Raw genomic sequence first — 22668 nt, 5'->3', positions numbered from 1 at the left:
GTGTTCTTTATGCAACTCAGGAAAAAAGGACAGTGTTTACCAGGGCATGTTCTTCTCTTGGTGGATCACCAGAGTACAAGATAATCATAAAAACCTCTGCTCCCAAGTATACTAATGTTACAGATGCCTGAGCTTAACATTAATTATACCCACAGTTAGAGGGCAAGGCAAAATTAGATTGCAAAAAATGTGAATGTCTAATCCTGTTAGAGGTGGGTGAAGAATTGGGACTAAGATTTCAATCTGCATCATGAGGAAACATGCCTCTTTATCCTGGTGAATGTCTTTTAGTCCACGGTTCTCTTTTGTCTGTTAATATTGTTTTTGGGTTTTGTTCCTGTATTTTCCAGGAATTTAATTTTACAACCCCTTCCCTTTATGTCTTTATACTCAGGTCTGTCTCTTATAAAGAGCATATTGCTGGGCTTTCCCCCCTTCTATCCTGTTTGACTTATTTTAGTAGGTGAGTTTAATTCATTTACATTTATTGTGGTTGCTGATAAAAATTTGCTTTATTTTCTATTATGCCTTCTTTTTAATTGAGCAGGTTTACCTTATCCCCTTTTCTCTCTCCACTGCTTTGGTTTCCTATCCTTGATTTTTTAACATGCATGTTTATCAAAACACAAACTAAATAAGATTTTAGAACACTTGAGCTCCAAACTATCCACCCAATTTTTGTTTTTCTTATCTGAAATATTGCTTTCCTCTAATTTTAATTACCTGAAATTAGTAGTATTTCATTTGCCCATGATATACAGTTGACCTTTGAACAGTATGGGGATGTGAATCCCCTCCCCTTCTTTTTCAGTCAAAAATCCAAGTAGAACTTTACAGTTGGCTCTGTGTATCATAGATTCTGCAACTGCAGATTCAACCAACCTCAGATTGTGTAGTAGTACTGTAATATGATTGATTGAGAGCAAATCTGTGTATCAGTGGACTCATGCAGTTCAAACCCATGTTGTTCAAGGGCCTACTCTGTGTGTATGTGTGTGTATTTAAAATTATGGGAAAGTAGAGAGAACATAACAAATGACATAAAATTTGCTGTCATGATATCCTTACTCCCATGTTCATTGAAGCATTATTGAAATAGCCAAGATATGGAAACATCTTTCTATTAACAGATGAATAGATAAAGAAAATGTGGCATATACATACATTGGAATATTACTCAGCCTTAAGAAAAAAGTAAATCTTGTCATTTGTGACAACATGGATGAACCTTTAGGACATTATGAAATAAGTAAAAGAAGCCACTTGCAGGACAAATACTACACAGTTCTTTTTTTTTTTTTTCTTTACACAGTTCTTTTATATGAGCTATCAAAAATAAAATTCTTTCATATGAGCTATCAAAAATAATCAGATTCAAAGAAACAGAGAGTAGAATGGTTATTGCCAGGGGCTGGGAGAGAGGGAAATGGGAAATTGTTTTCTAGTGAGTGCAAAGTTTCGGTTATGTAAGATGAATATACTTTGGAGACCTGTACGACATAGTACCTATATTTTTTAAATGGTATTATGCACTTTAAAATATGTTGAGAGTAGGTCTCATGTTCAGTGTTCTTACTGAAAAAACTAAACAGCCCAAGGAAATTTTCGGAGGTGATGGATATGTTTAGTACGTTGGTCATGGTATTGGTATCATAGATACATATGTCCAGACTCATCAGGACATATACATTAAACTTGTGCAGTTTTTTGTGAATCAGTTATACCTCAATAAAGGAAAAAAAACCTACAAAAATTTACTGTCTTAACCATTTTCAAGTCTTCTTGAAACCACTTTCAAGTTCAGTGGCATTATATCCACATTGCTATGCCACCATCACCACTGTCCATCCATAGAACTTTTTTATCTTGTGAAACAGAAACTCTGTACCTATTAAGTAATAAGTCCCCATTCTTAACAATGCCCCAGTTCCAGGCAACCATGATTCTACTTTCTATCTCTGTGAATTTGACGCTACCTCATTATGTACTCTGTATACCAGATCATACAGTATTTGTCCATTTGTGACTATTTTAACTTAGCATCTCTTTAAGGTTCATCCATGTTAAAGCATGTGTCAGAATTTCCATCCTTTTTAAGGCTGAATAGTATTTCATTGATTGTACATACCATGTTTTGTTTATCCATTCCTCTGTTAATGAACAGTTGGATTGTTTCTATCTTTTGACTATTGCAAATAATCCTGCTACAAACATGAGTATACAAATACCTGTTCAAGTGCCTGCTTTCAGTTCTTTTGGATATATATCCACAAGTGGAATTTATGGATTGTATATTAATTCTGTTCTTAATTTTGTGACTGCCATACTATTTTCCCTAGTGGCTATGCCAGTTTATCAACATATTTTCTGAGCACCTACTAACAGGAGCAAAACAGACAAAAATAAATCCCTGTTTTCATGTATTTTATGAGGGGATGGACAACATGCATGATAAATTATATAATTTGTTAGTGATAATGGACTTTGGAAAAACACAGAAATGGTGTGAGGGATATTAGGAGTATATCCCAGGCATAATGCTTCTCAAAATTTATTAATTGAATGTTTTTTTTTCTGTTTTTATTTCTTTTCTCTCATACAGAACAAGGATTAGTCTCCTCTCTTGTGTATGATTTTTTTTTACCATAGATGATGAATTAATGTCATATGACAGTGTCACTGTGACATGAGTATAGTTCTCATTTCAAATGAGTATGGGAATTCTAAATTGCAACTCTTATTTATCTCAGTTGTCAAGATAGATAAGAAATGGAATAGCTGGACTTTTAATGCAGCTCTCTTTCACTCCAAGTTTGGGGTTCCTGAAAATCTGAATGTTTTTTGACTCAGCTTTATATCTGTCACTGCATTAGGCCTATACCTTTATGCTCACAAAAGATATTTGAAGAGGAGATATTATGTGAACGTGACTATTTTTATCCCCTTTGTTTCTAGACTCTTGGTGTTTCTATTGGTTCAACATGAGTTGCTGAGTCTGAGTTGTCTTCCAAACTCCTACTATCTCAGTATCTCTGGTCAGTGACCCCAGGGACTGTGAATTAGAAGCAAGGAAGTCAGTTGTTTGGGACTATATTAGTTATCTATTACTGTATAATGAGGTAACTCAAAATTTAGTGGCTTAAACAACAATAAACACATTATCTCAGCTTTTGTGGGAAGTGGGGAGGGTATTCTGGCTCAGGTATTTCATGAAGTTGCAGTCAGTTGTTGGCAGAGCTGCAGTCATCAGAAGGCTAATGGGGATTGGAGGATTTGCTTCCAAGATGGCTGGCAAATTGGTGTTGGTTGCTGGCACAGGCCTCTCCCTAGGGCTGGTTGAATATCTTCATGTCATGGTAGCTGGCTTCTTCCAAAGTACATGATCCAAAAATGTGCAAGACAGAAACAACAATGTCTTTTATGACCTAACCTTGGAAGTCACACATTGTCATTCTGCAATATCCTATTGGTTAGACAGGTCAACTCTATTCAGTATGGGAGGGGTGTATGAGAAACATGAATACCAGAAGATAGTGATCCCTGGGGGCACCTTGAAGGCTGGTTCCCATAGGGATAGGGATGCAGTGAGAAGACATGAGGTAAATTGAATTTATATCATAAACCCACAGGTCCTGGCTCCACAAAGATAAGACAGATCTGTGATGTAAGGAAAAAGAAGCATGAAGAGCAGGTATCTGTTATGGAAGGAGACCTCCTGATCTGAGACCTTCCCCACCAGCTGGGGAGTCCTGAGATAGAGTGGACCCTGGAATTGCTAGACCTGCACCCTATCTTAACCCCTCTGTATGGATTGTGGAAGGACTGAAGGACATTTTAACCTTCAGAGATCAACAGTAGCAGTGTGACAATGAAGCGTTTGACTCGGATGATGGAAAGGACAGGTGAGGTGGCTCAGAGGTGAGCAGAATTTAGGAGAGAGGATGTAAAAAGAGAAGTTCAGTACTCCTACCAAGAAATTACACAAGTTATTGACTGTTGTCATGTTTTGTTTTGTTTTATAATTTTGCTGTACCAGGTCTTAGTTGAGGCATTTGGGATCTAGTTCTCTGACCACGGATTAACCCTGGGCCCCCTGCTTTGGGACCATGGAGCCACTTGACCACCAAGGAAGTCCCTTTGTTGATGGTTTTTATTCACTTGATAAGTGCTTTTTAAATAAAATTTTCATGTAATTTATATTTCTCTTAAATACATTTTGATTTTTTTTTAAGTGCTGTTAAATATATAACTATAAACAAAAGTTTCAAAAAAAAAAAACAAAAGTTTCCTGTTCCATTCCTTCCCATACCCTCTTCCCACTAGCCATCAGCAACTACTTGGAACATTTTTTTTCTGGATATTCTGGTATTCAGCTCTGCTTTCCTGAATAACATCCTCATACTGCTAATGTTTGATTTCTGTTTTAGATATTTCCTATTGACTTTTGACAGTGGAGGTGGGGATTTATCTGTTTTCTGCCTAACCCCTTCGTCATCACCCTCTCCCCATCCTGACTCCCACTCACTGTTCTTTCCCTTCTTTTCAATATGGTGTTTTGTTGGAAGTTAAAGGTTGACCAGTGTCAGGATCTATATGCATTTTCTTTTGAGCTAGTCAGTTTTCCCAGCAAGAAGTCCTAGGCAGATTGAGGAGTGTAAGCTGGAACACTGGGAGGCAAACAAAGGAAAAAAGTGGAGGGGAGTACGTCATCTTTCAATCTGACAACTTTCACTTAATTCCCTTATTTTCCCTACATTGCTTCAACCCCACCTTATATTTAGGTCCTTGTTTTTCAGCCCCACCCCAATCTCCTGCTTGCAGAAGTAACTAGTCCCTCTGTTCCTGAGGCTTTCAAGTGTTCTGCCATGGTTTCCCCAACCTGAAGCTCAGTTAAGCTTCACCCCTCTAAGTTAGAAACCAGTCATCTGTCTGCTCTCTAGCTTTCAAAATTTTGTTGACATCTCTCTCTTTTTTTTTTTTTTAACTTTTATTTGCATTTATTTTTTGCGGCATTTATTCCCGGGCCATAAGTTTGTGTTTCTTCAGGTTCTTCTGGGGTATCTTTTTCTTCTGTGCAAGCTTGTCTTCTGGTTTAGGAACAATCCATTCTTTTTCAGTACGGATCATCTCAGTGTGGCAGGGAGAGCTCATGTGTGGGTTGATCCAACCATGAGCTCTATAAGTCCTGTGCTGCATCTTGGGGGCTTTGTTCACCTGGATGTGCTCAATGACCAGAGAATCTACATCTAACCCCCTTAAGTTTAGCATTACTCCCTGCATTTTTGAGCATGTGCAGTAAAAATTCAGCACTCTTTCTGGGCCGCTGATCCTGCGTCCAGCCCCACTGTTTGGCCTACGCACACCTACTAACTCCACCATTGTAACGACGGAATGGCACACGTGGCTTATTTAAAGTGACACCCTTCAGATACTTGGTGGCTTTTCTGATATGCATACCCTTTATGGCCTGGGCAGTTTCATGAGTGTTCTTAAAGTAAACACAAAGATTTGAACCTCTTGATTTGCATGATTTTGTGGGGTTTTCTGGGTCGAGTGAATAGCCCACCTTTTTTAGAGGTCACCTGAGGCTGCTTACTGGAAAAGGAAGTGTTGACATCTCTTATCTGTCAAAGTCTTCTATATTCTTTGTCCTTGTGAGATTTTTTTCTTTTGTTTCTTTGATTTTGCTTGTGTTTCAGAGAGAACAGAAATAAATACAAGTGTTCAGTCTTTGATTTCTAACCTGAAGGACCTGAATTTTTTAGGGTAAAAAATGTCAATTAAGTTATTTTAAAATGTCTTTAGAATTATAACTGTATTTCATTTCATCATATGAATATTCCACAGTGCCTATAACCTGTATATGATTAAAGTTTTTCCAAATTCTTTATAGTACTTCATAAATAATTTAATCCTTAAATCTCTGTATTGTTTATTATTATGTACTTAATATGTCTCCTATTAGGAATAGGATGCTTATATCAGGATCCTATGGAAATAGATTCATTGGGCACCCTAGACTTAGCCCTCTGGAAATTCCCATAGAATTCTATAGGATTAAATTATAAGCCATCTGTGTACATTTCAGTGTGTCTGTAGCCTGGTGGTGGTGAATATTTCTCAAAGCTCTGAGGGTCGTTACAGGTAATCTTGTAACTGATGTTGAAGATTTCTGTAGTCCTTTATCTGGAGCTTTAAAGTAAATAGGTTTTTATTTCTTTTTCCTCAGCTTGGCATTCTCCAGACTCTGCCCTTTTCCAGGAAGAAGAGGATATGGCCAGTTCTCTTGTATGTTTTAAGCATGTATTTGTTTCCTGTATTATTTTACAACCAGTTGCAATGAGTTAACTTAACCTACCAGTAAGTTGGAAAAAAATGAGTCAAAAATCATGGTGAGGAAAAACACAAAGCAAAAGCAAACTGAAACATAAAGTTCATCTGATAGCTTACACTGTTTTTGAGGAAAAACACTTATAATTCAGGAAAGAAAAAAACTTTTCATTGACACCCAGATCAAAAAGAAATCCAAAACAATTCCATAATTCTAATGATTTTAAGCTCAGTTTACTAAAAGTCTTTCTTGGTCATAGGTTAAAATTAGAATTATATGGCAGAGTAATTTGAATACTTCTTTAAAATGATCTAATATTTTCTTCATTGAGATTTTTAAAGTTGAGCTAAAATATATACTAATATTCTATGACAAAATTTTTTGTGGTTCTGATATCCATAGCTCTTCATGTTTTTTTTTAATGGTCTCAAAAGATGACAGTATACTTCATATTTTTACAAAATGACTCATTTTCCTCTGCTGTTGATTCTTTTTGTTTCCAACTCTGGAATCCCTCACACTCTTATATTTTAAATATTTCCCACTTTACTGGCTCTTGTTTTCTCAGCTCGTATCTTTTCCATCTTGAAACACACATATGCACTTCTGTTGATCGTATGATCCTGTGACTCATCCAGTTATTTCTCCTTTTGGCAGAGTGATTTTTCTGGGCCTAGACAGACTTGGGTTCAAATCTTGGCTGAGTGACTTACTAAGTGCATGATTATGGGCAAGTTTCTTTATTCTTTATCTCTTTGGCCTTAGTTATGTCATCTGTAAATGTAGATAATAATAGAACCTATCCCATAGGAATATTGGGAGGGCTAAATGCACAAGTGTTCCATAAATGATAAATATTGTTAATAATTATTATATATATCACTTTCTTTTGTTAACTGTATTCATTGGCCTACTTTTTTAGTTTAGCATATAAAACTGATAAAAGAGAAGATGCCTTATTCATGTTCACAAAAGTAATCCTTGTCTTCAATAAACCTGCCATAAACACTGTAATAAGGCAAAACTGTAAACACTTTTTGTAACATAGAAGTATATTTGAACTTTCCAGGTGGTCCAGTAGTTAAGACTCCACCTTTCACTGTGGCAGTTGTAGGTTCAATCCCTGGTTGGGGTACTGAGGTCCCATATGCCTCAGCATGTGGCCAAAAATTAAAAAGAAAACAACTAATAATTCTTAAAAATCAGTAATTAAGAATATAGATAATTGGGTGAAGAACATGAGCAAGCAGTTGGAAAAAATGCAAGTGGCCAGTAAATACTTTAAAATATCATAAAAATGTCACAAAGAAACAGACTGTCAGATTTGTATAGATAGATATTTTTTTTTCAGATGTATTTTGAATTCATGGGTAATGATTATCCTTTAGAGGATTCCAAATAGTTCTTTGTGAGTTTTCTTTAGAAAGTAAAAACCTGGAGGTAACGAGTTGTGATCTACATATAGGATACTCTAAGCTTTCAAAAAATTTATGTAGTTCCTCTCAGATGCCAGAGTCAGACGTTTTGGTCTGGATTATCAACTAGAAATGGACTGCCTATGTTTCTGGACATGCAGACCTAAATTCATTCTAGAATATGGTTAAAATTATATTCCATGGCAGCTTATTCAATAGCACTAAGTATAATAGCTTTATTGAGTACCTGTTATGTACTAGTTATTTTGTGCTATAAACTTTACATAGCTTATTTCCTGTAATCATTACCAGAAGCTTGTGAAGTCGATATTTTAATTTTTACAGAAAAAGGAAATGAAGCACAGAGATTAAGAAACTTTCATAACTTCATGCATGAAGTATATAATAAAGAGGATTCAAACCCACTCAGCCTGACTCTAGGACCACCCTCTTATGATACTATACAAATGGAAATCCACTCCTAAGTGAAGAAATGTAAATTTTGCCAATTGACTGTTCATATTATTTGTCCATTTTATGTTGTTAGTCCTTTTTCTACTTGAAATTAAGAAATTTTAAGAATGCCTGCTTCAGCATTAGGATTTATGCAGGTATCTTCTAATTTGTCAGTTACATATTATAATGTATCTTTTGTTGTATATAAACTTGAAATTTGAATAGTTATATCTAGCCTATGATAGATATGGCATACAGTAAGAATTCAATCAAAATTAATATGCAACATTAATTTTTATTGTTGTTAAACTTGGGGGTCATTTATTTCTACTTTCCTATATCACCAATCCTGTATATGAATGGTTAAATCTTATCTCCTCGGGAAAACATAGCACTGTTGAGTGACTGTTATATTCTATGGAGAACTTCAATCTTTGGTCACAACATTAAGAGCTCTTGGTTTTGGTCTCATAAGCCCTCTTTGAAATGACCTGTGCAACATTAATGAAGTCTTCTTTCATGAGTTGCCAATGTTGTCTTTTCTAAGATATCTTTCTTAATATTATAATATAGGGATAGTTTCTTTTCAAACCTTTGTTTTTCATATTTAGTCTTTGATCCACCTGGAATTTAATTTTGTAATTGGCCCAAGGTAGGAATTGGCTGCTAATTATATCAGTAAAATTATTTTTGCATGTAGACTAGTTGTTCCAATACTGTTTGTTAAATAAATACTTCCTTTATGATGCCACTTTTCATTTCTAGGCTATTTACTTTTTAAAGGTTTATTTATTTATTTATGGCTGCGCTGGGCCGTCATTGCTGTGCTCCGGCTTCTTAGTTGTGGCAAGCGGGGACTACTCTTTGTTGCGGTACTAGGGCTTCTCATTGCAGTGGCTTCTCTTGTTGCTGAGCTCAGGCTCTGGAGCAGGCAGGCTTCAATTGTTGTGGTATGTGGGCTCAGTAGTTGTGCATAGACTTAGTTGCTCCCTAGCATGTAGGATCTTCCCTGGACTGAGGATCAAATGCATGTCCCCTCTGTTGGCAGGTGGATTCTTTACCACTGAGCCACCAACAAAGCCCATTTCTAGGCTCTTTATTCTGTTTCTTTAATCTATTTGTCTACATCTATACCAGTACTATACTCTGTGTGTGTATATGTGTTTACATTGTTTTAATTACTTTATAATAACCCTGTTTGATTGACAGGGATCTGCACAGTGTTCTAGTTTTTAAGAAATTTCTCAGCTACTTTAGGACCTGTGTGCTTCTCTTTGAATTTTAAAATCAGTTTATTTCCTATGGAAGGAAAAAACCCGTTGGGATTTTAATTGGAATTGCAAAGAATTATAGACTAAAGACCTTCCTGACTTATATCTGTTAAACCCATCATAATTTAAAAGCATTATAAATTGAAAATATATTTAATAATATTTAATACATCTAACCTTATGTTTCCACAAGTTCAGCAATGGAAAGTAATCAAGACTTTATGTGAAACCACCCACTATGGATACAAGGCTTTTTGGAAAGCCCTTTGGAATTTATTGCAAAATTTGTTTGTAAGCAAAGGAATAAAAATGGTGGTGGCTCAGGTTACCAAATCATGTGATAACATGTTTACAGAATAATCCTAGAACAGCGTCATCCGCTCCTCCACTAGTTAGACCCATTCAACACTGAGGAAGCAACATGGAGAAGAATTGGCAGATTAATTTTAATAAGATGCCCAAGTCCAGAAGATGCAAATATTTATTAGTAGTGGAAGACATTCACTGGATGAATAGAAACTTTCCCCACACAGACAGAACAGGTCTCGGAGGTAACAAAAAACTTGCTTTAGGAGATAATCCCACATTTAAGATTATCTCAGTTTATACAAAGTGATACTGAACCTGCCTTTACCTCTAAAATTACTCAACAAGTAGCTGAAAGCTTGGGGATAAAATATTCCCTTCAAGCAGGATGGAGACCCCAATCCTTTGTGGAAAAAATGAGCAATATTTTGAAGCAAATTATAGCCAGATTCCCTCCTCCAGGGAAGAATTTGGCTATAGTTACAAATTCCACTTCAGTATTCTTGCCTGGAGAATCCCATGGACAGAGGAGCCGGTGGGCTATAGTCCATAGGGTCACAAAGAGTCAGACATGACTGAAGGGACTTAGCCTGCACATCCAACCTACCAAACGTCGTAGCTTAGTTTAGCCTACCTTAAGTGTGCTCAGAACACTTATATTGGCTTATAGTTGTGGAAAATCATCTAACACAAAGCTTGTTTTATAGTAAAGTGTTGAATATCATGTGTGATTTATTGAATACTGTAGTGAAAATGAAAAATAGAATGGCTGAGTGGGTACAGAATAGTTGCAAGAGTTTATTGGTTGTTTACCTTTGTGGTCTTCTGGCTGACTGGGAACTATGGCTTGCTGCCACTGCCCAGCATCACCAGAGAATATTCTACTACATATAGCTAACATGAGAAAAGATTAAAAATTTGAGCTATCTACATTTTCTTCACTTTCTCTCCATTGTAAAGTTGAAAATTTGTAAGTCAAACTATTGTACATTAGGGACTATCTGTAATCAGAAAATAATTGAAACATTTTTTTCTATCACAAAGATGTTTCATTTTAAGAAAATCCACTAATATAATTTATCCTATTCAAGAAAAAATATAATCAGCTCCATAGAACTGCTAATTTTTCTTAAATCAGAATGTGAGACTTTTAGGAGGATATATTTATAAAATAGAAGTAAAAGGATACTTCCTTAACATGATATTTAAAAAAATCATTCTACGTACATAATAAGCTAAAAGCCAGAATCATATTTACTGTGGAAAATGAGACATATTCCTACTAAAGTCAGGAATGTGACCAGATTGCTCATGCTACCACATTTATTTACTAAAATTCTATATACATATAGGGCTTCCCTCATAGTTCGGTCAGTAAAGAATCTGCCTGCAATGCAGACCTGGGGTTTGATTCCTGGGTTGGGAAGTTCCTCTGGAGAAGGAAATGGCAACCTACTGCAGCATTCTCTCCTGGAGGATCCCATGGACAGAGGGTCCTGGCAGGCTACAGTCTGTGGGTTTGCAAGAGTTGGACGTGACTTAGCGACTAAACCACCACCACAACTATATACATATAGAAAAGAGAAAAAAGATAAAAGTTGGGAAGGTGCATACAAAATTATTATTTCTAGATGATACATTTATATGTGTGTACACCTGAAGATGAAACAAGAGAATTCAAAACAGTATGGACACAAAATTAATATGCAAAAATTAATAGCATTTCTATATACTAATACAAACCACAACCAGTTCAGAAATAAAATGGAAGCTGGGAATTCCCTGGCAGTACTGTGGTTAAGACTCAGCACTTTCATTGCCATGGTCAAAATTCAGTCCCTGGTTGGGGAACTAAGATCCTGAAAACCCTGTGGGCAGCCAAAAAATATATAAATTTTAAAAATGAATAAAATAAATGGAAGAAAGATGTTAAGAGTAATAACAAAATCCTAAAGGAAAAAAAGATGTATATGGGAGAAAGAAACCTTTAAAACATTACTGAGACCTAGAAGAGGATTTGAGTAAATTTTTAATATATACTTTTTAAAAATAAAATTGTCATTATTAAATCAATATGAATTCTCTTTAATCTTCAGATTTATTGAAATCTCAGATGTTCTAAATACACCTTTTAGAATAAGGCAGTTCTGTTCAAGCTGAGTGTAGAAGACATTTGGAAAATAAAAATGTATATAATAGCCAAGAAAAAACATGAAAAAATACTGTGTGTTATGCTCCAAGTTTTAGAAAGAATAACATTTATTTAATATTTGTACAACTTTAAGGAAAAAATATCCTTTTACAAAAAGTTGCCAGTCAGCATATACACCATAGAATTGATACATAATTACCTTTATGCCTTCACTGTAAACTTTATTTTTAAAAAAGATTTATCATATGAAGTATCTTAAAAATGAAGGAGAAGGAGACTGCTGTGATTACCAGCAGGACCTCTGGAAATGTTAAGGCTTCCTGTCAGGGCTAGAGTGATTCTCATCTTTTTCTTGGTTCTGTCTGATAGGAAAAGGAACAAAAATTTAATGACACAAACTAAATTTATGTTTTTTGACAATCTCCTTTGTTCCTTGCTCCAAAGATGGAATTATTGGCATATATACATGTAAAGAGCATCAATATCTTAGGAAAACAGACTGTTATAAAGCACTGATTCATCATTGTATACAGTTAGAAATTAACCCATATTTACTTTTGTTACTTCTTTTACAGTTTCTGTCAAGTCTTTTTGGATATGAAATTTATGCTCATACACTAGTTAGTGGGAAAAATGTTCTAATGGTAATTTACTAGAGGTAGTGAAAAATACGGTTTTTATTGTTGCCTATTTTTTTAATGGTTCATATTCCATGAAAAGTGAAAGTGTTAGTCACTCAGTCATGTCTGACTCTCTGCAACCTTATGGACCAGACTCCTCTATCCTTGAAATTCTCTAGGCAAGAGTACTGGAGTAGCCATTCCTTCTCCAGGGGATCTTCCTGGCCCAGGGATTGAACCCAGATCTCCTGCATTACAGGTGCATCCTTTACTGTCTGAGCCACGAAGGAAGCCCAATAAGGGTTATTTATTCCTGAACATTTATTAAATGGTTACTGGGTGCTAGGCTCAGTTCTGCGTTTTTCACATGTTTTTGGTCTCATTTAGTCCTCATAACACCCCTTTGAGGAAAATGCCACTTTACAGATGAGGTTCAAATTTGGCTGTTTGTTGAGTTTACACAATTCATTAAAAAAAGAAAAAGGAAAAAGAAAAACATTTTTTTGGCTATGCCAAGAGGCTACTGCGAATCTTAGTTCCCTGATCAGGGATTGAACCTGGGCCAAGGCAGTGAAAGAACCAAGTCCTAACCACTGGACTTCCAGGGAATTCCCACACATTTAGTAAATTTTGAGGTCAGGATTTGAACTCATGATGTCGGGTTCTACAGCCTGTTGACCAGTAAAAATATCTAAATCCAGTTTCATTTTGAGAGCTTAGTTCTTTGAAAAATTTTCAATCAACTGTGTTAAATCAGGTTTCTTTTCAGCTTTTCTGCTTCTTTTCTGAGTAGAACAACAGGTCTTTATTCTTATGCAGGTTGACTTTGTGGACTTTGGGCTCTGCTTTGGGCTGCAGATCACCTGGTCTTGACACAGGCTGTGGGATGGGCTCCTAGCTCCTCCAGGTTGTGTTCATTCTGGTGAACGGGCAGCAGCTTCCTGGGGCAAGCTCTTCACTTGCCCGATCACTGGAGTACATGGACCAAGTCAAAGGGTGTGTTAAAATACAAATTCAACTTGAGTACATTTTGAAGATCTTCAGTTCAGTTCAGTTCAGTTCAGTCACTCAGTCATGTCCGACTCTTTGCGACCCCATGAATCACAGCACGCCAGACCTCCCTGTCCGTCACCAACTCCTGAAGTTCACTCAAACTCATGTCCATCGAGTCGGTGATGCCATCCAGCCATCTCATTCTCTGTCGTCCCCTTCTCTTCCTGCCCCCAATCCCTCCCAGCTTCAGAGTCTTTTCCGATGAGTCAACTCTTCGCACGGGGTGGCCAAAGTGCTGGAGTTTCAGCTTCAGCATCATTGCCTCCAAAGAACACCCACTGCTGATCTCCTTTAGAATGGACTAGTTGGATTTCCTTGCAGTCCAAGGGACTCTCAGGAGTCTTCTCCAACACCACAGTTCAAAAGCATCAATTCTTTGGCGCTCAGCCTTCTTCACAGTCCAACTCTCACATCCATACATGACCACTGAAAAAACCATAGCCTTGACTAGACGGACCTTTGTTGGCAAAGTAATGTCTCTGCTTTTCAATATGCTATCTAGGTTGGTCATAACTTTTCTTCCAAGGAGTAAGCGTCTTTTAATTTCATGGCTGCAGTCATTTTGCAGTCATCATCTGCAGTGATTTTGGAGCCCCTCAAAATAAAGTCTGACACTTGTTTCCACTGTTTTCCCATCTATTTCCCATGAATTGATGGGACCAGGTGCCATGATCTTCGTTTTCTGCATGTTGAGCTTTAAGCCAACTTTTTCACTCTCCTCTTTCACTTTCATCAGGAGGCTTTTTAGTTCCTCTTCACTTGAAGATCTTACTGGCTTTATTTCATGATTCATGAGTCAGAGAACTTCCAATCTATCAGATATACAGGAACTTTGAGGAGCTATACCAAGTTAATTTTACATGCAGAGGGAGAGGGGCAAGGAAGTTACAGTAGCAAAAAGCAGATTGGTTCTGGCCCGATTACTTTCCCTTAGGGGATGATAGGGTCTGTCAGACAGATTACTTCACTAATGATCATCAGGTGATTTCTGCTTGACTAGTTTAATAGTCCAGTTCTAGCAGAGGCTGAAACTAATGAAGTCTCAGTTTGGTGACGTGAGGCTTAGCATAAGTGACTCCATTTTGGGCCTGTTGTCTTATTTTTAACAGGTATAAGCATTTTTCTCATGAAAAAGCATTGGGTTTTGTCAAGTGCTTTTTATGCAGCTGTTGAGATGATCATATGAATTTGTTCTTTATTCTGTCCGCATTGTGTATTACATTATTTTCAGATGTTAAATGAGTATTGTTAAATCAGCATTCCTGGGATAAATCCCACTTGTAATGGTTTGTAACCCTTTACATATATATATATATATATTTTTTTTTTTTTTGTTGTTGGCTTTTAACGAGCAGTTTCAAGTTCACAGCAAAGTTGAGAGGAAGGTACAGAGGTTCTCCATATACCTCTTGCCTCCACATGTGCATAGCCTCCCCCATTATCAACATCCCCCATCAGAGTGGTACAGTTGTTACAATTGATGGTCCTATATTGACATATGATCACCCAATGTTCAATAGTTTACATTCAGACTCACTCTTGGTGTTGTGCAATCTAGGAATTTGGACAAATGTATGTACATGTATATATATGTGTGTGTATAAATATGGGTGCTTGCCTGGTAGCTCATTGATAAAGAGTGGGGTGTGTGTGTGTGTGTGTGTATATATCTGCCTGCAACTCAGGAGACCAAGGTTTGATCCCTCGGTCCGGAAGATCTCCTGGAGAGGGGAATGGCAACCCACTCCAGTATTCTTGTCTGGAAAATTCCCTTGACAGAGGAGGCTGATGGGCTACAGTTTATGGGTCACCAAGGGTCGGAAATGACTGAGCAACTAACATATACACACACATATATACATGTATCCATCATTATAGTATCATACAGAATATTTTCACTGACCTAAAAATCCTCTGTGCTCTGTCTACTCATTTCTTTCCTCTCCTCCAATGCCTGCTATCCACTAATCTTTTTACTGTTTCTATTTATAGTTTTGCCTTTTCCAAAATGTCGTATAGTGGAATCATACCATAGATAGGCTTTTCAGCTCAGCTTCTTTCACTTAGTTACATGCATTTAAGTTTCCTCCATGTCTTTTCCTGGCTTGATAGCACATTTCTTTTTAGCAGAGTAATATTCCTTTATCTGGGTGTACCACCATTTATTTACCCATTTACCTTCTGTCTTCCCTACTGTTCCCATGTCCTCTTTCTTATTAGATCACACAACTGCTTGGACAGGTTCTGAGCCTGTGAATCATATCTGTGTCATCTCTGTCACAGCCCAGTACAAATCAGTGACAACTGTTTCCGGCGTCCTGCAAAATAAATGATGAATTAATAAGTTTGCTGATTCAGTAATAACACATTCCTACAGGGTATTTCTATTATGGTATATCTTCTCCCACAGTATAAATACAAAGTTAAGTATTTAGAAATTGGAAAACTGCATATATGGTATCTGATCCCTGGATACTATCTAAATGAGTTCTTGCATGTTTTGACCACAGTGTTTAGCTTTGATGACTTCAAATTGTGTTTTAACAGGAAACAGTGACATTTAAGGATGTGGCTGTGGACCTCACCCAGGAGGAATGGCAGCAAATGAAACCTGCTCAGAGGAACTTGTACCGTGATGTGATGCTGGAGAACTACAGCAACCTAGTCACAGTGGGTAAGGGGAGCTTTGCAGTCTTACACAGAATTCTGTTTTTGAAATATGTGAAGACTTCAACTTGCCATATGTCTTTAACTAGCATTTCCTTTCTTCATATGATTGTATGTGCTAGTCTTCAGAGTAAATGCTAATTATTTTGTGTCATTGTGAAAGTTCCTCCATCATCTTTCATAGGCCCTCCAGTCCCCAGGACTCAACCCAAGATCTGGATGGTTGTCTCCAGCATTAACATTCAGGTCCTTTGCTGTCTCTCAAAATAGGTTGTCAAGTCACCAAACCAGATGTGATCTTCAAGTTGGAGCAGGAAGAGGAGCCATGGGTGGTAGAAGAAGAAATGCTTGGGAGGCACTGTCCAGGTGAATAAGTGAAAAGGCAGGTCTGAATGAGAAAGCCGCATAGCAGTTGTTCAGGAGGTCGATGCCATTTCACATTTTCCAAGATTTGCTTAAGTCTTCTAGAATGACAGAAGATATGAATGCCTTGAATTATGGTGACACTCCTAGATACTATTCTTCTTATGTTGCAGCTCTCTTCCTTTTTTCAAATTTTAAATACTAAAACTTCCTGGCTCATTTACAGCCTTACTTTCAGGATTAGTGTCCCTTTCTATGATCCTTAAGCTTTCTCATTCCTTTGTATTCACAGGTTTTCTTTTTTGTGTGTTCAATATTTGAGTTAAATTCCCTTTCATTTCTTTTCTTCTTTCTATTTTGAAAAGCTTCAGATTTGTTTTGTAGCAATACTCACACTTTCTGTTGTACTTCACAACTCTCACAATCCAATATAGCTTTGAAAGTCTCTGACTTACAGTTAGTTACCTCCTCCTTGCTTATTCACACCTTTCATTCCTTTAATTTTTTTGAAATATAATATATACACCCTTTGTTGAAAAATATTAACGATCCAAAAGGTAACATTAACAGGTGAGTCTCTCTCTTACCCTTCACATTCAGTCCCTTTCTTTTCCAAGTTAAGTACACTTTTTTTTTCAGAGTCGTGCTGACTATTCTTGTTTATTTCACTATATGAATTTCATTTTTTAATTTATTTTTTGTTTATTGGTGTTTTTTATTTTCAGGTGGAACAGCTCATTAAAGGAATTAAGGAATTTTTTTTTTTTGGGTCTGTGCTGGGTCTTTGTTATTATGCGGGCTTTCCTCTAATTTCAGCAAACAGGGGCCTGCTTCTCTTCCTTGGTGTGCATGGGCTTCTCATTGTGGTGGCTTCTCTTGTTGCAGAGCACGGTCTCTAGGGCACTCAGGCTTCAGTAGCTGTGGTTCTTGGATTCTAGAGCACAGTCTCAATAGTTGTGACGCCAGGGTTTAGTTGCTCAACAGCATGTGGGATTTTCTTAGCAGGTGGATCTTTACCAACTGAGCCACCAGGGAAGCCCCTTCACTGTATGAATTTTAGATTTAACTATCTATTTCCAGGGAAAAACCTGTTGGATTTTTTTGCTGGGAATGTGTCAGAAGTATAAATGAACTTTCAGTGAGCTGACATCTTCATACTGTCAAGGTTTTCTATCCAAGATCATGTTCTCTGTCTTTGTTCGGATCTGCCTGTTTTGTACCCTTCAGAAATGCTTTCCAAGGTTTCCTTTATACCTTTTGTAAATTTCTTACCAAGTTTATACCTAAGTAATAGACAAGAGAAAACAAGCAGTGCTAACGGAATTGGAAAGGATCCTATAAACCATCTTTATTTACAGATGATAAGATGATATCCCTTAAAACATAAGAGAATCAACTTCAACAAACTTAAAGAGAATTCAGTGATATGGTAAGGTATCAAATTAACAAGTAAAAATCAGTTGTTTTCATGTATACTTGAACAACCAGGTAGAAGATATAAGGAAAAGGAAACCACATTAATAGTTGTAACAATATAGATAAAATACTATTCTGGACATGGGCATAAAACAATAAAAAAAAAAAAAAGTCCTGTCTTCAGGGAGCTTATAATTTAATGGGACCTAGAGTTCCTGAGATTTTGAAATTAAGAAAATATCTTTTTTTAAAAAAACCTTTTATTTAGTTGATAGTTGGCTATGTATAAAATTCTTAGGCCACACTGTCTTCTCTAGAGGTTTTTGTAGACAATTCCCTGAAGACTTTAGATAGTCCTCTACTGCTTCTTGGACTTGAATGTTGCTTGGAGAAATCTGAAGCCTGATTGTTTTCCTTCATACATGACTTGATTTGTTTGTCTGGATGCCCATAGGTTTGTTTTTCTTTAAAGCTTTAGAATTTTATGAGGCTTATTGATCAGTCAATATCAGTTTTTCCTTTCAGCTTTTGTATTCATATATTTTGGTTCTTGTAGTGTCATATAGACCTGAATACCTGTCATTCCTCATCCTTGAATAAGCATTTTTTTCTGCTAGACCCATTGTTTACTGAAGAAGTGTTGGAGATTGTCCAGAAAAATACTCTGAGCTAGTAGGAAGCCTCTGTTGCTTGTATCGACTTCCTTTGTCATACAGAGTTTTGTGTTAAGAGTTGGTTTTCCCTTTACTACTTCTGAATCAGAGATTATCAGTTGCATGCTTTCTCTAACATTCAGTTTCTCTTCTACCTTCCTATGTCAATATCCTGCTTATACGAGAATAATAGCTATTTGCATCTCCACAGATATTTGCATCTATTTAGTTCTATCTTTCCTACCTTTTGACAGGGCCAGAACAAGATGATTATGTTCCACCAGGCAGACTTAACACATCCAGATTCCATTGTTGTAAAAAATGACTCATTCATTCTGTCCACAGGGTGTGCCTTCTGTTTTGGAGAACTCTGTTCACCATGCTTTCTCTCTGAGACAAGAAATAACAGCCACTGTTTCTTGGTTTCTTTCCTACCTATTTCTGTTTATCCTCTGACTTTCCTTATACTTTGGAATTGCAGTTTAGCTGCCTTTTAGTATAATTGAACACATATTTCTTTTTCTGTTTATTCTTCATGTTTGCAGAGAGGAGAGAAGATAGAGATGTTTAATTCCACCATGTTGAAACAGGAAAGTCTCTTCTGTATTTGATCCTAGGGATCACCCTTCTTGAAAATGTCTTCTTTACTCTTCTCTAAAGGATTCTGATTTCTCCTCCATTTGTTTATTTTTTCTTATTTCCTTATGGACTGTGTTTTATATAATTCCTCTTCTCTAGCCCTCAAGAACATTATTGAAACTAGTTCTAAATTACATATGGACTCCTTTTTCCTTTATGTACCTTCATGATGTAGATGTGTTCCTGCCTTCAAATCAGTATGTAACTCCGGACTTTAAATTCATCCTCTTTTTTTTCAGCCCCACTCTTCTCCCTACCTAAATCCTCCTGTGTGTGTGTGTGTGTGTGTGTGTGTGTGTATGTGTATGTGTTTGTGCTGCGTGGCATGCAGGATCTTAGTTCCCTAGCCAGGGATCAAACTTGCGCCCCCTGCAGTGGAAGTACAGAGTCTTAACCACTGAACTGCCAGGGAAGTCCCCCCACTTTAGCAAATTTCTGAAATGTTATCAATAGAGCAGTAGGAGAGATATTCAAAAGTAATAATTTTTGGTCCTCCATTTTAGAAGTTTGGAAAGTTGATGAACAGATCAAGAAGCAACAGGAAACCCTTGTGAGGAATGTCACATCCATCTCCAAGAAAACTCTGATTAAGGAAAATGCCCTTGAATATAAAAATGTTGCAAAAGTATTTCCTCTGGACTCAGACATTGTTACTTCAAGACAAAAGTTCTTCGAATGTGACTCACTTGATAAGGATTTTGAACATAGTTTAGACTTATTTAGTTATGAGAAAAGCTTTATAAAAAAGAAAAGTTATGAATGTAATAAGTATGGGAAACCATTTTACCATTGTTCATCCCATGTCATAACCCCCTTTAAGTGTAATCAGTGTGGACAGGACTTTAGTCATAGATTTGACCTCATCAGACATGAGAGAAGTCATGCTGGAGAGAAACCCTATGAATGTAAGGAATGTGGAAAAGCTTTCAGTAGGAAGGAAAATCTTATTACACATCAAAAAATTCATACTGGGGAAAAACCATATAAGTGTAATGAATGTGGAAAAGCTTTCATTCAGATGTCAAACCTTATTAGACACCAGAGAATTCATACTGGAGAGAAACCTTATGCATGTAAGGATTGTTGGAAGGCCTTCAGCCAGAAATCAAATCTCATTGAACATGAGAGAATTCATACTGGAGAAAAACCCTATGAATGTAAGGAATGTGGAAAAGCCTTCAGCCAGAAGCAAAATCTTATTGAACACGAGAAAATTCATACTGGTGAGAAACCTTATGCATGTAATGAATGTGGTAGAGCTTTTTCTCGGATGTCATCTGTTAATCTACATATGAGAAGTCACACAGGGGAGAAACCCTATAAATGTAATAAATGTGGAAAAGCCTTCTCCCAATGCTCAGTATTTATTATACATATGAGAAGTCATACAGGTGAGAAACCCTATGTATGTAGTGAATGTGGAAAAGCATTCTCTCAAAGTTCATCCCTTACTGTACACATGAGAAATCATACAGCTGAGAAACCTTATGAATGTAATGAATGTGGAAAAGCCTTCAGCCGGAAAGAAAATCTCATTACACATCAGAAAATTCATACTGGAGAAAAACCTTATGAATGTAATGAATGTGGGAAAGCTTTTATTCAGATGTCAAACCTCATCCGACACCAGAGAATTCATACTGGTGAAAAACCCTATGCATGTACGGTATGTGGAAAAGCCTTTAGTCAGAAATCAAATCTCACAGAACATGAAAAAATTCATACTGGAGAGAAACCCTATCATTGTAATCAATGTGGAAAAGCTTTCAGTCAGAGACAAAACCTCCTTGAACATGAAAAAATTCATACTGGAGAGAAACCATTTAAATGTAATGAGTGCGGTAAAGCTTTTTCTCGAATCTCATCCCTTACTCTTCATGTTAGAAGTCATACAGGGGAGAAACCGTATGAATGTAATAAATGTGGAAAAGCCTTCTCTCAATGCTCATTACTTATTATACATATGAGAATTCACACTGGTGAGAAACCCTATGAATGTAATGAATGTGGAAAAGCATTCTCTCAAAGAGCATCCCTTTCTATACATAAGAGAGGTCATACAGGTGAGAAACGCCGAGTGTACTAAATGAATAAGACTTTCTTTTAAACTCAACCCAAGCTTTACTTAACTTTAAAATATCTTGGCATAATCTCAAGAAATGAACAAGATTCTTATGAAAAAATTGAAAGCTTTATTGAAGGGCAAAAGATTGGAGTAAAGGAGAGAATGTAGATGGAAAAACCCAATATTATAAAATGTCTGTTCTTCCCAACTTAATCTATAGACCTGCTAGAGTTCCAAACATCTAACAGGAATTTTCTAGGATCTTTATAAAATGATTCTAAACCTCATAAATAAAAGTCTATGGATTGCTGAGATAATATTGAAAAAGAACAGAGAGGACATACCTTCTACCATATACTATATGTATAGCGAAGTTATGGTCATTTAATAGTGTGTAATATTAGTACATTAATAGGTAGATAGAAAAGTTTTACAGAATAGAATGCCTAGAAATAAACCCGTGAATATATGCGAAGTTGTTGTGTATTAGGCATGACATCATAAATCAGTAGGAGGAACAGCCTAGTCAATAAAAATAGTTGGAGTACTTGAATCTCCATACTGGGGAAAATAAAATTACATACAATCTTACAACATATAAAGTAACAGAATTCCAGAGGATTTGAACACTGAAATGTGAACAGCCAAACTCTGAACTTCTTGGAAGGAAATAACAGGATGCTGTCTGTGACTTTGAGGCAGGGAAACATTTTTTAAAAGGACCCTGTAGTTTCCCTTCTGGATACGCATCCTAAAGAAATTCACAACTATGCATAAGAAATATATATATCTGATAGAAAACAACCTATATATTGAAGGGCTAATGAATAAATTGTGATATTAAAATAATGGAATAGTATACAGCAGTTAAACGTAATGAACTTGGTCTGTATTGTGTAACATGGGTTGTTATCTAAAATAATGTTGAGTGGAAAAAAAATTAAGATCTAGATGAAGCATACTGTAAAATAACATTCATGTAAATTGGAGTGAAATAATTCACAAAGAATAGAACTATGTTTTTAGTACTGAAATATGTATGTAAAACTATTTTAAATGGATTAAAAAACACATTAAATTATTGATAGTGTTGCCTCTGGCAGGAGATTAGGATTCAGGGTGTTGATCGAAGGGGGCTTTTAGCTTTACTTGTAATTTTTATGCCTTAAAAAGAGATGAATAGCATATAAAATGAATCTTAAAAGTTAATGATACATGATGGTGATAATGGATGTCTTAATATTGTTTTTGTACTTCACAG

General features: G+C 36.4%; 2 protein-coding genes and 1 non-coding gene across 3 annotated transcripts in view; 1 reads left to right on the top strand and 2 right to left on the bottom strand.

Moving 5' to 3' along the window:
• LOC138095962 (uncharacterized) overlaps positions 1-22668 on the bottom strand; it is a 406275-nt gene that overhangs the window by 118875 nt on the left and 264732 nt on the right. The gene's annotated exons all lie outside the window — the stretch shown is intronic.
• Positions 3854-21428, top strand: LOC138095967 (zinc finger protein 568). Its single transcript, XM_068991968.1, has 5 exons — positions 3854-3902; positions 6230-6288; positions 16152-16278; positions 16542-16637; positions 19846-21428. Exons 1-5 carry the CDS (start codon positions 3869-3871, stop codon positions 21426-21428), a joined length of 1899 nt encoding a protein of 632 aa, XP_068848069.1. The 5' UTR covers positions 3854-3868.
• LOC138097238 (small nucleolar RNA SNORA25) lies at positions 8569-8695 on the bottom strand. The gene has a single exon (XR_011146444.1). It is a non-coding gene; the product is annotated as a small nucleolar RNA SNORA25 (small nucleolar RNA).

The sequence above is a fragment of the Capricornis sumatraensis genome, chromosome 20, assembly GCF_032405125.1.
Source record: "Capricornis sumatraensis isolate serow.1 chromosome 20, serow.2, whole genome shotgun sequence".
Lineage (NCBI taxonomy): Eukaryota > Metazoa > Chordata > Mammalia > Artiodactyla > Bovidae > Capricornis > Capricornis sumatraensis.
This window is presented reverse-complemented; position numbering and strand designations above follow the sequence as displayed.

Bases quoted from the DNA above. Each gene is read 5' to 3' on its own strand.
- LOC138095967 (XM_068991968.1), top strand. From the start codon at position 3,869: ATGAAGCGTTTGACTCGGATGATGGAAAGGACAG. The intron at 3,903-6,229 runs GTGAGGTGGCTC...CTTTTTCCTCAG, and splicing joins TCGGATGATGGAAAGGACAG to CTTGGCATTCTCCAGACTCT. The intron at 6,289-16,151 runs GTATGTTTTAAG...GTGTTTTAACAG, and splicing joins AGGATATGGCCAGTTCTCTT to GAAACAGTGACATTTAAGGA.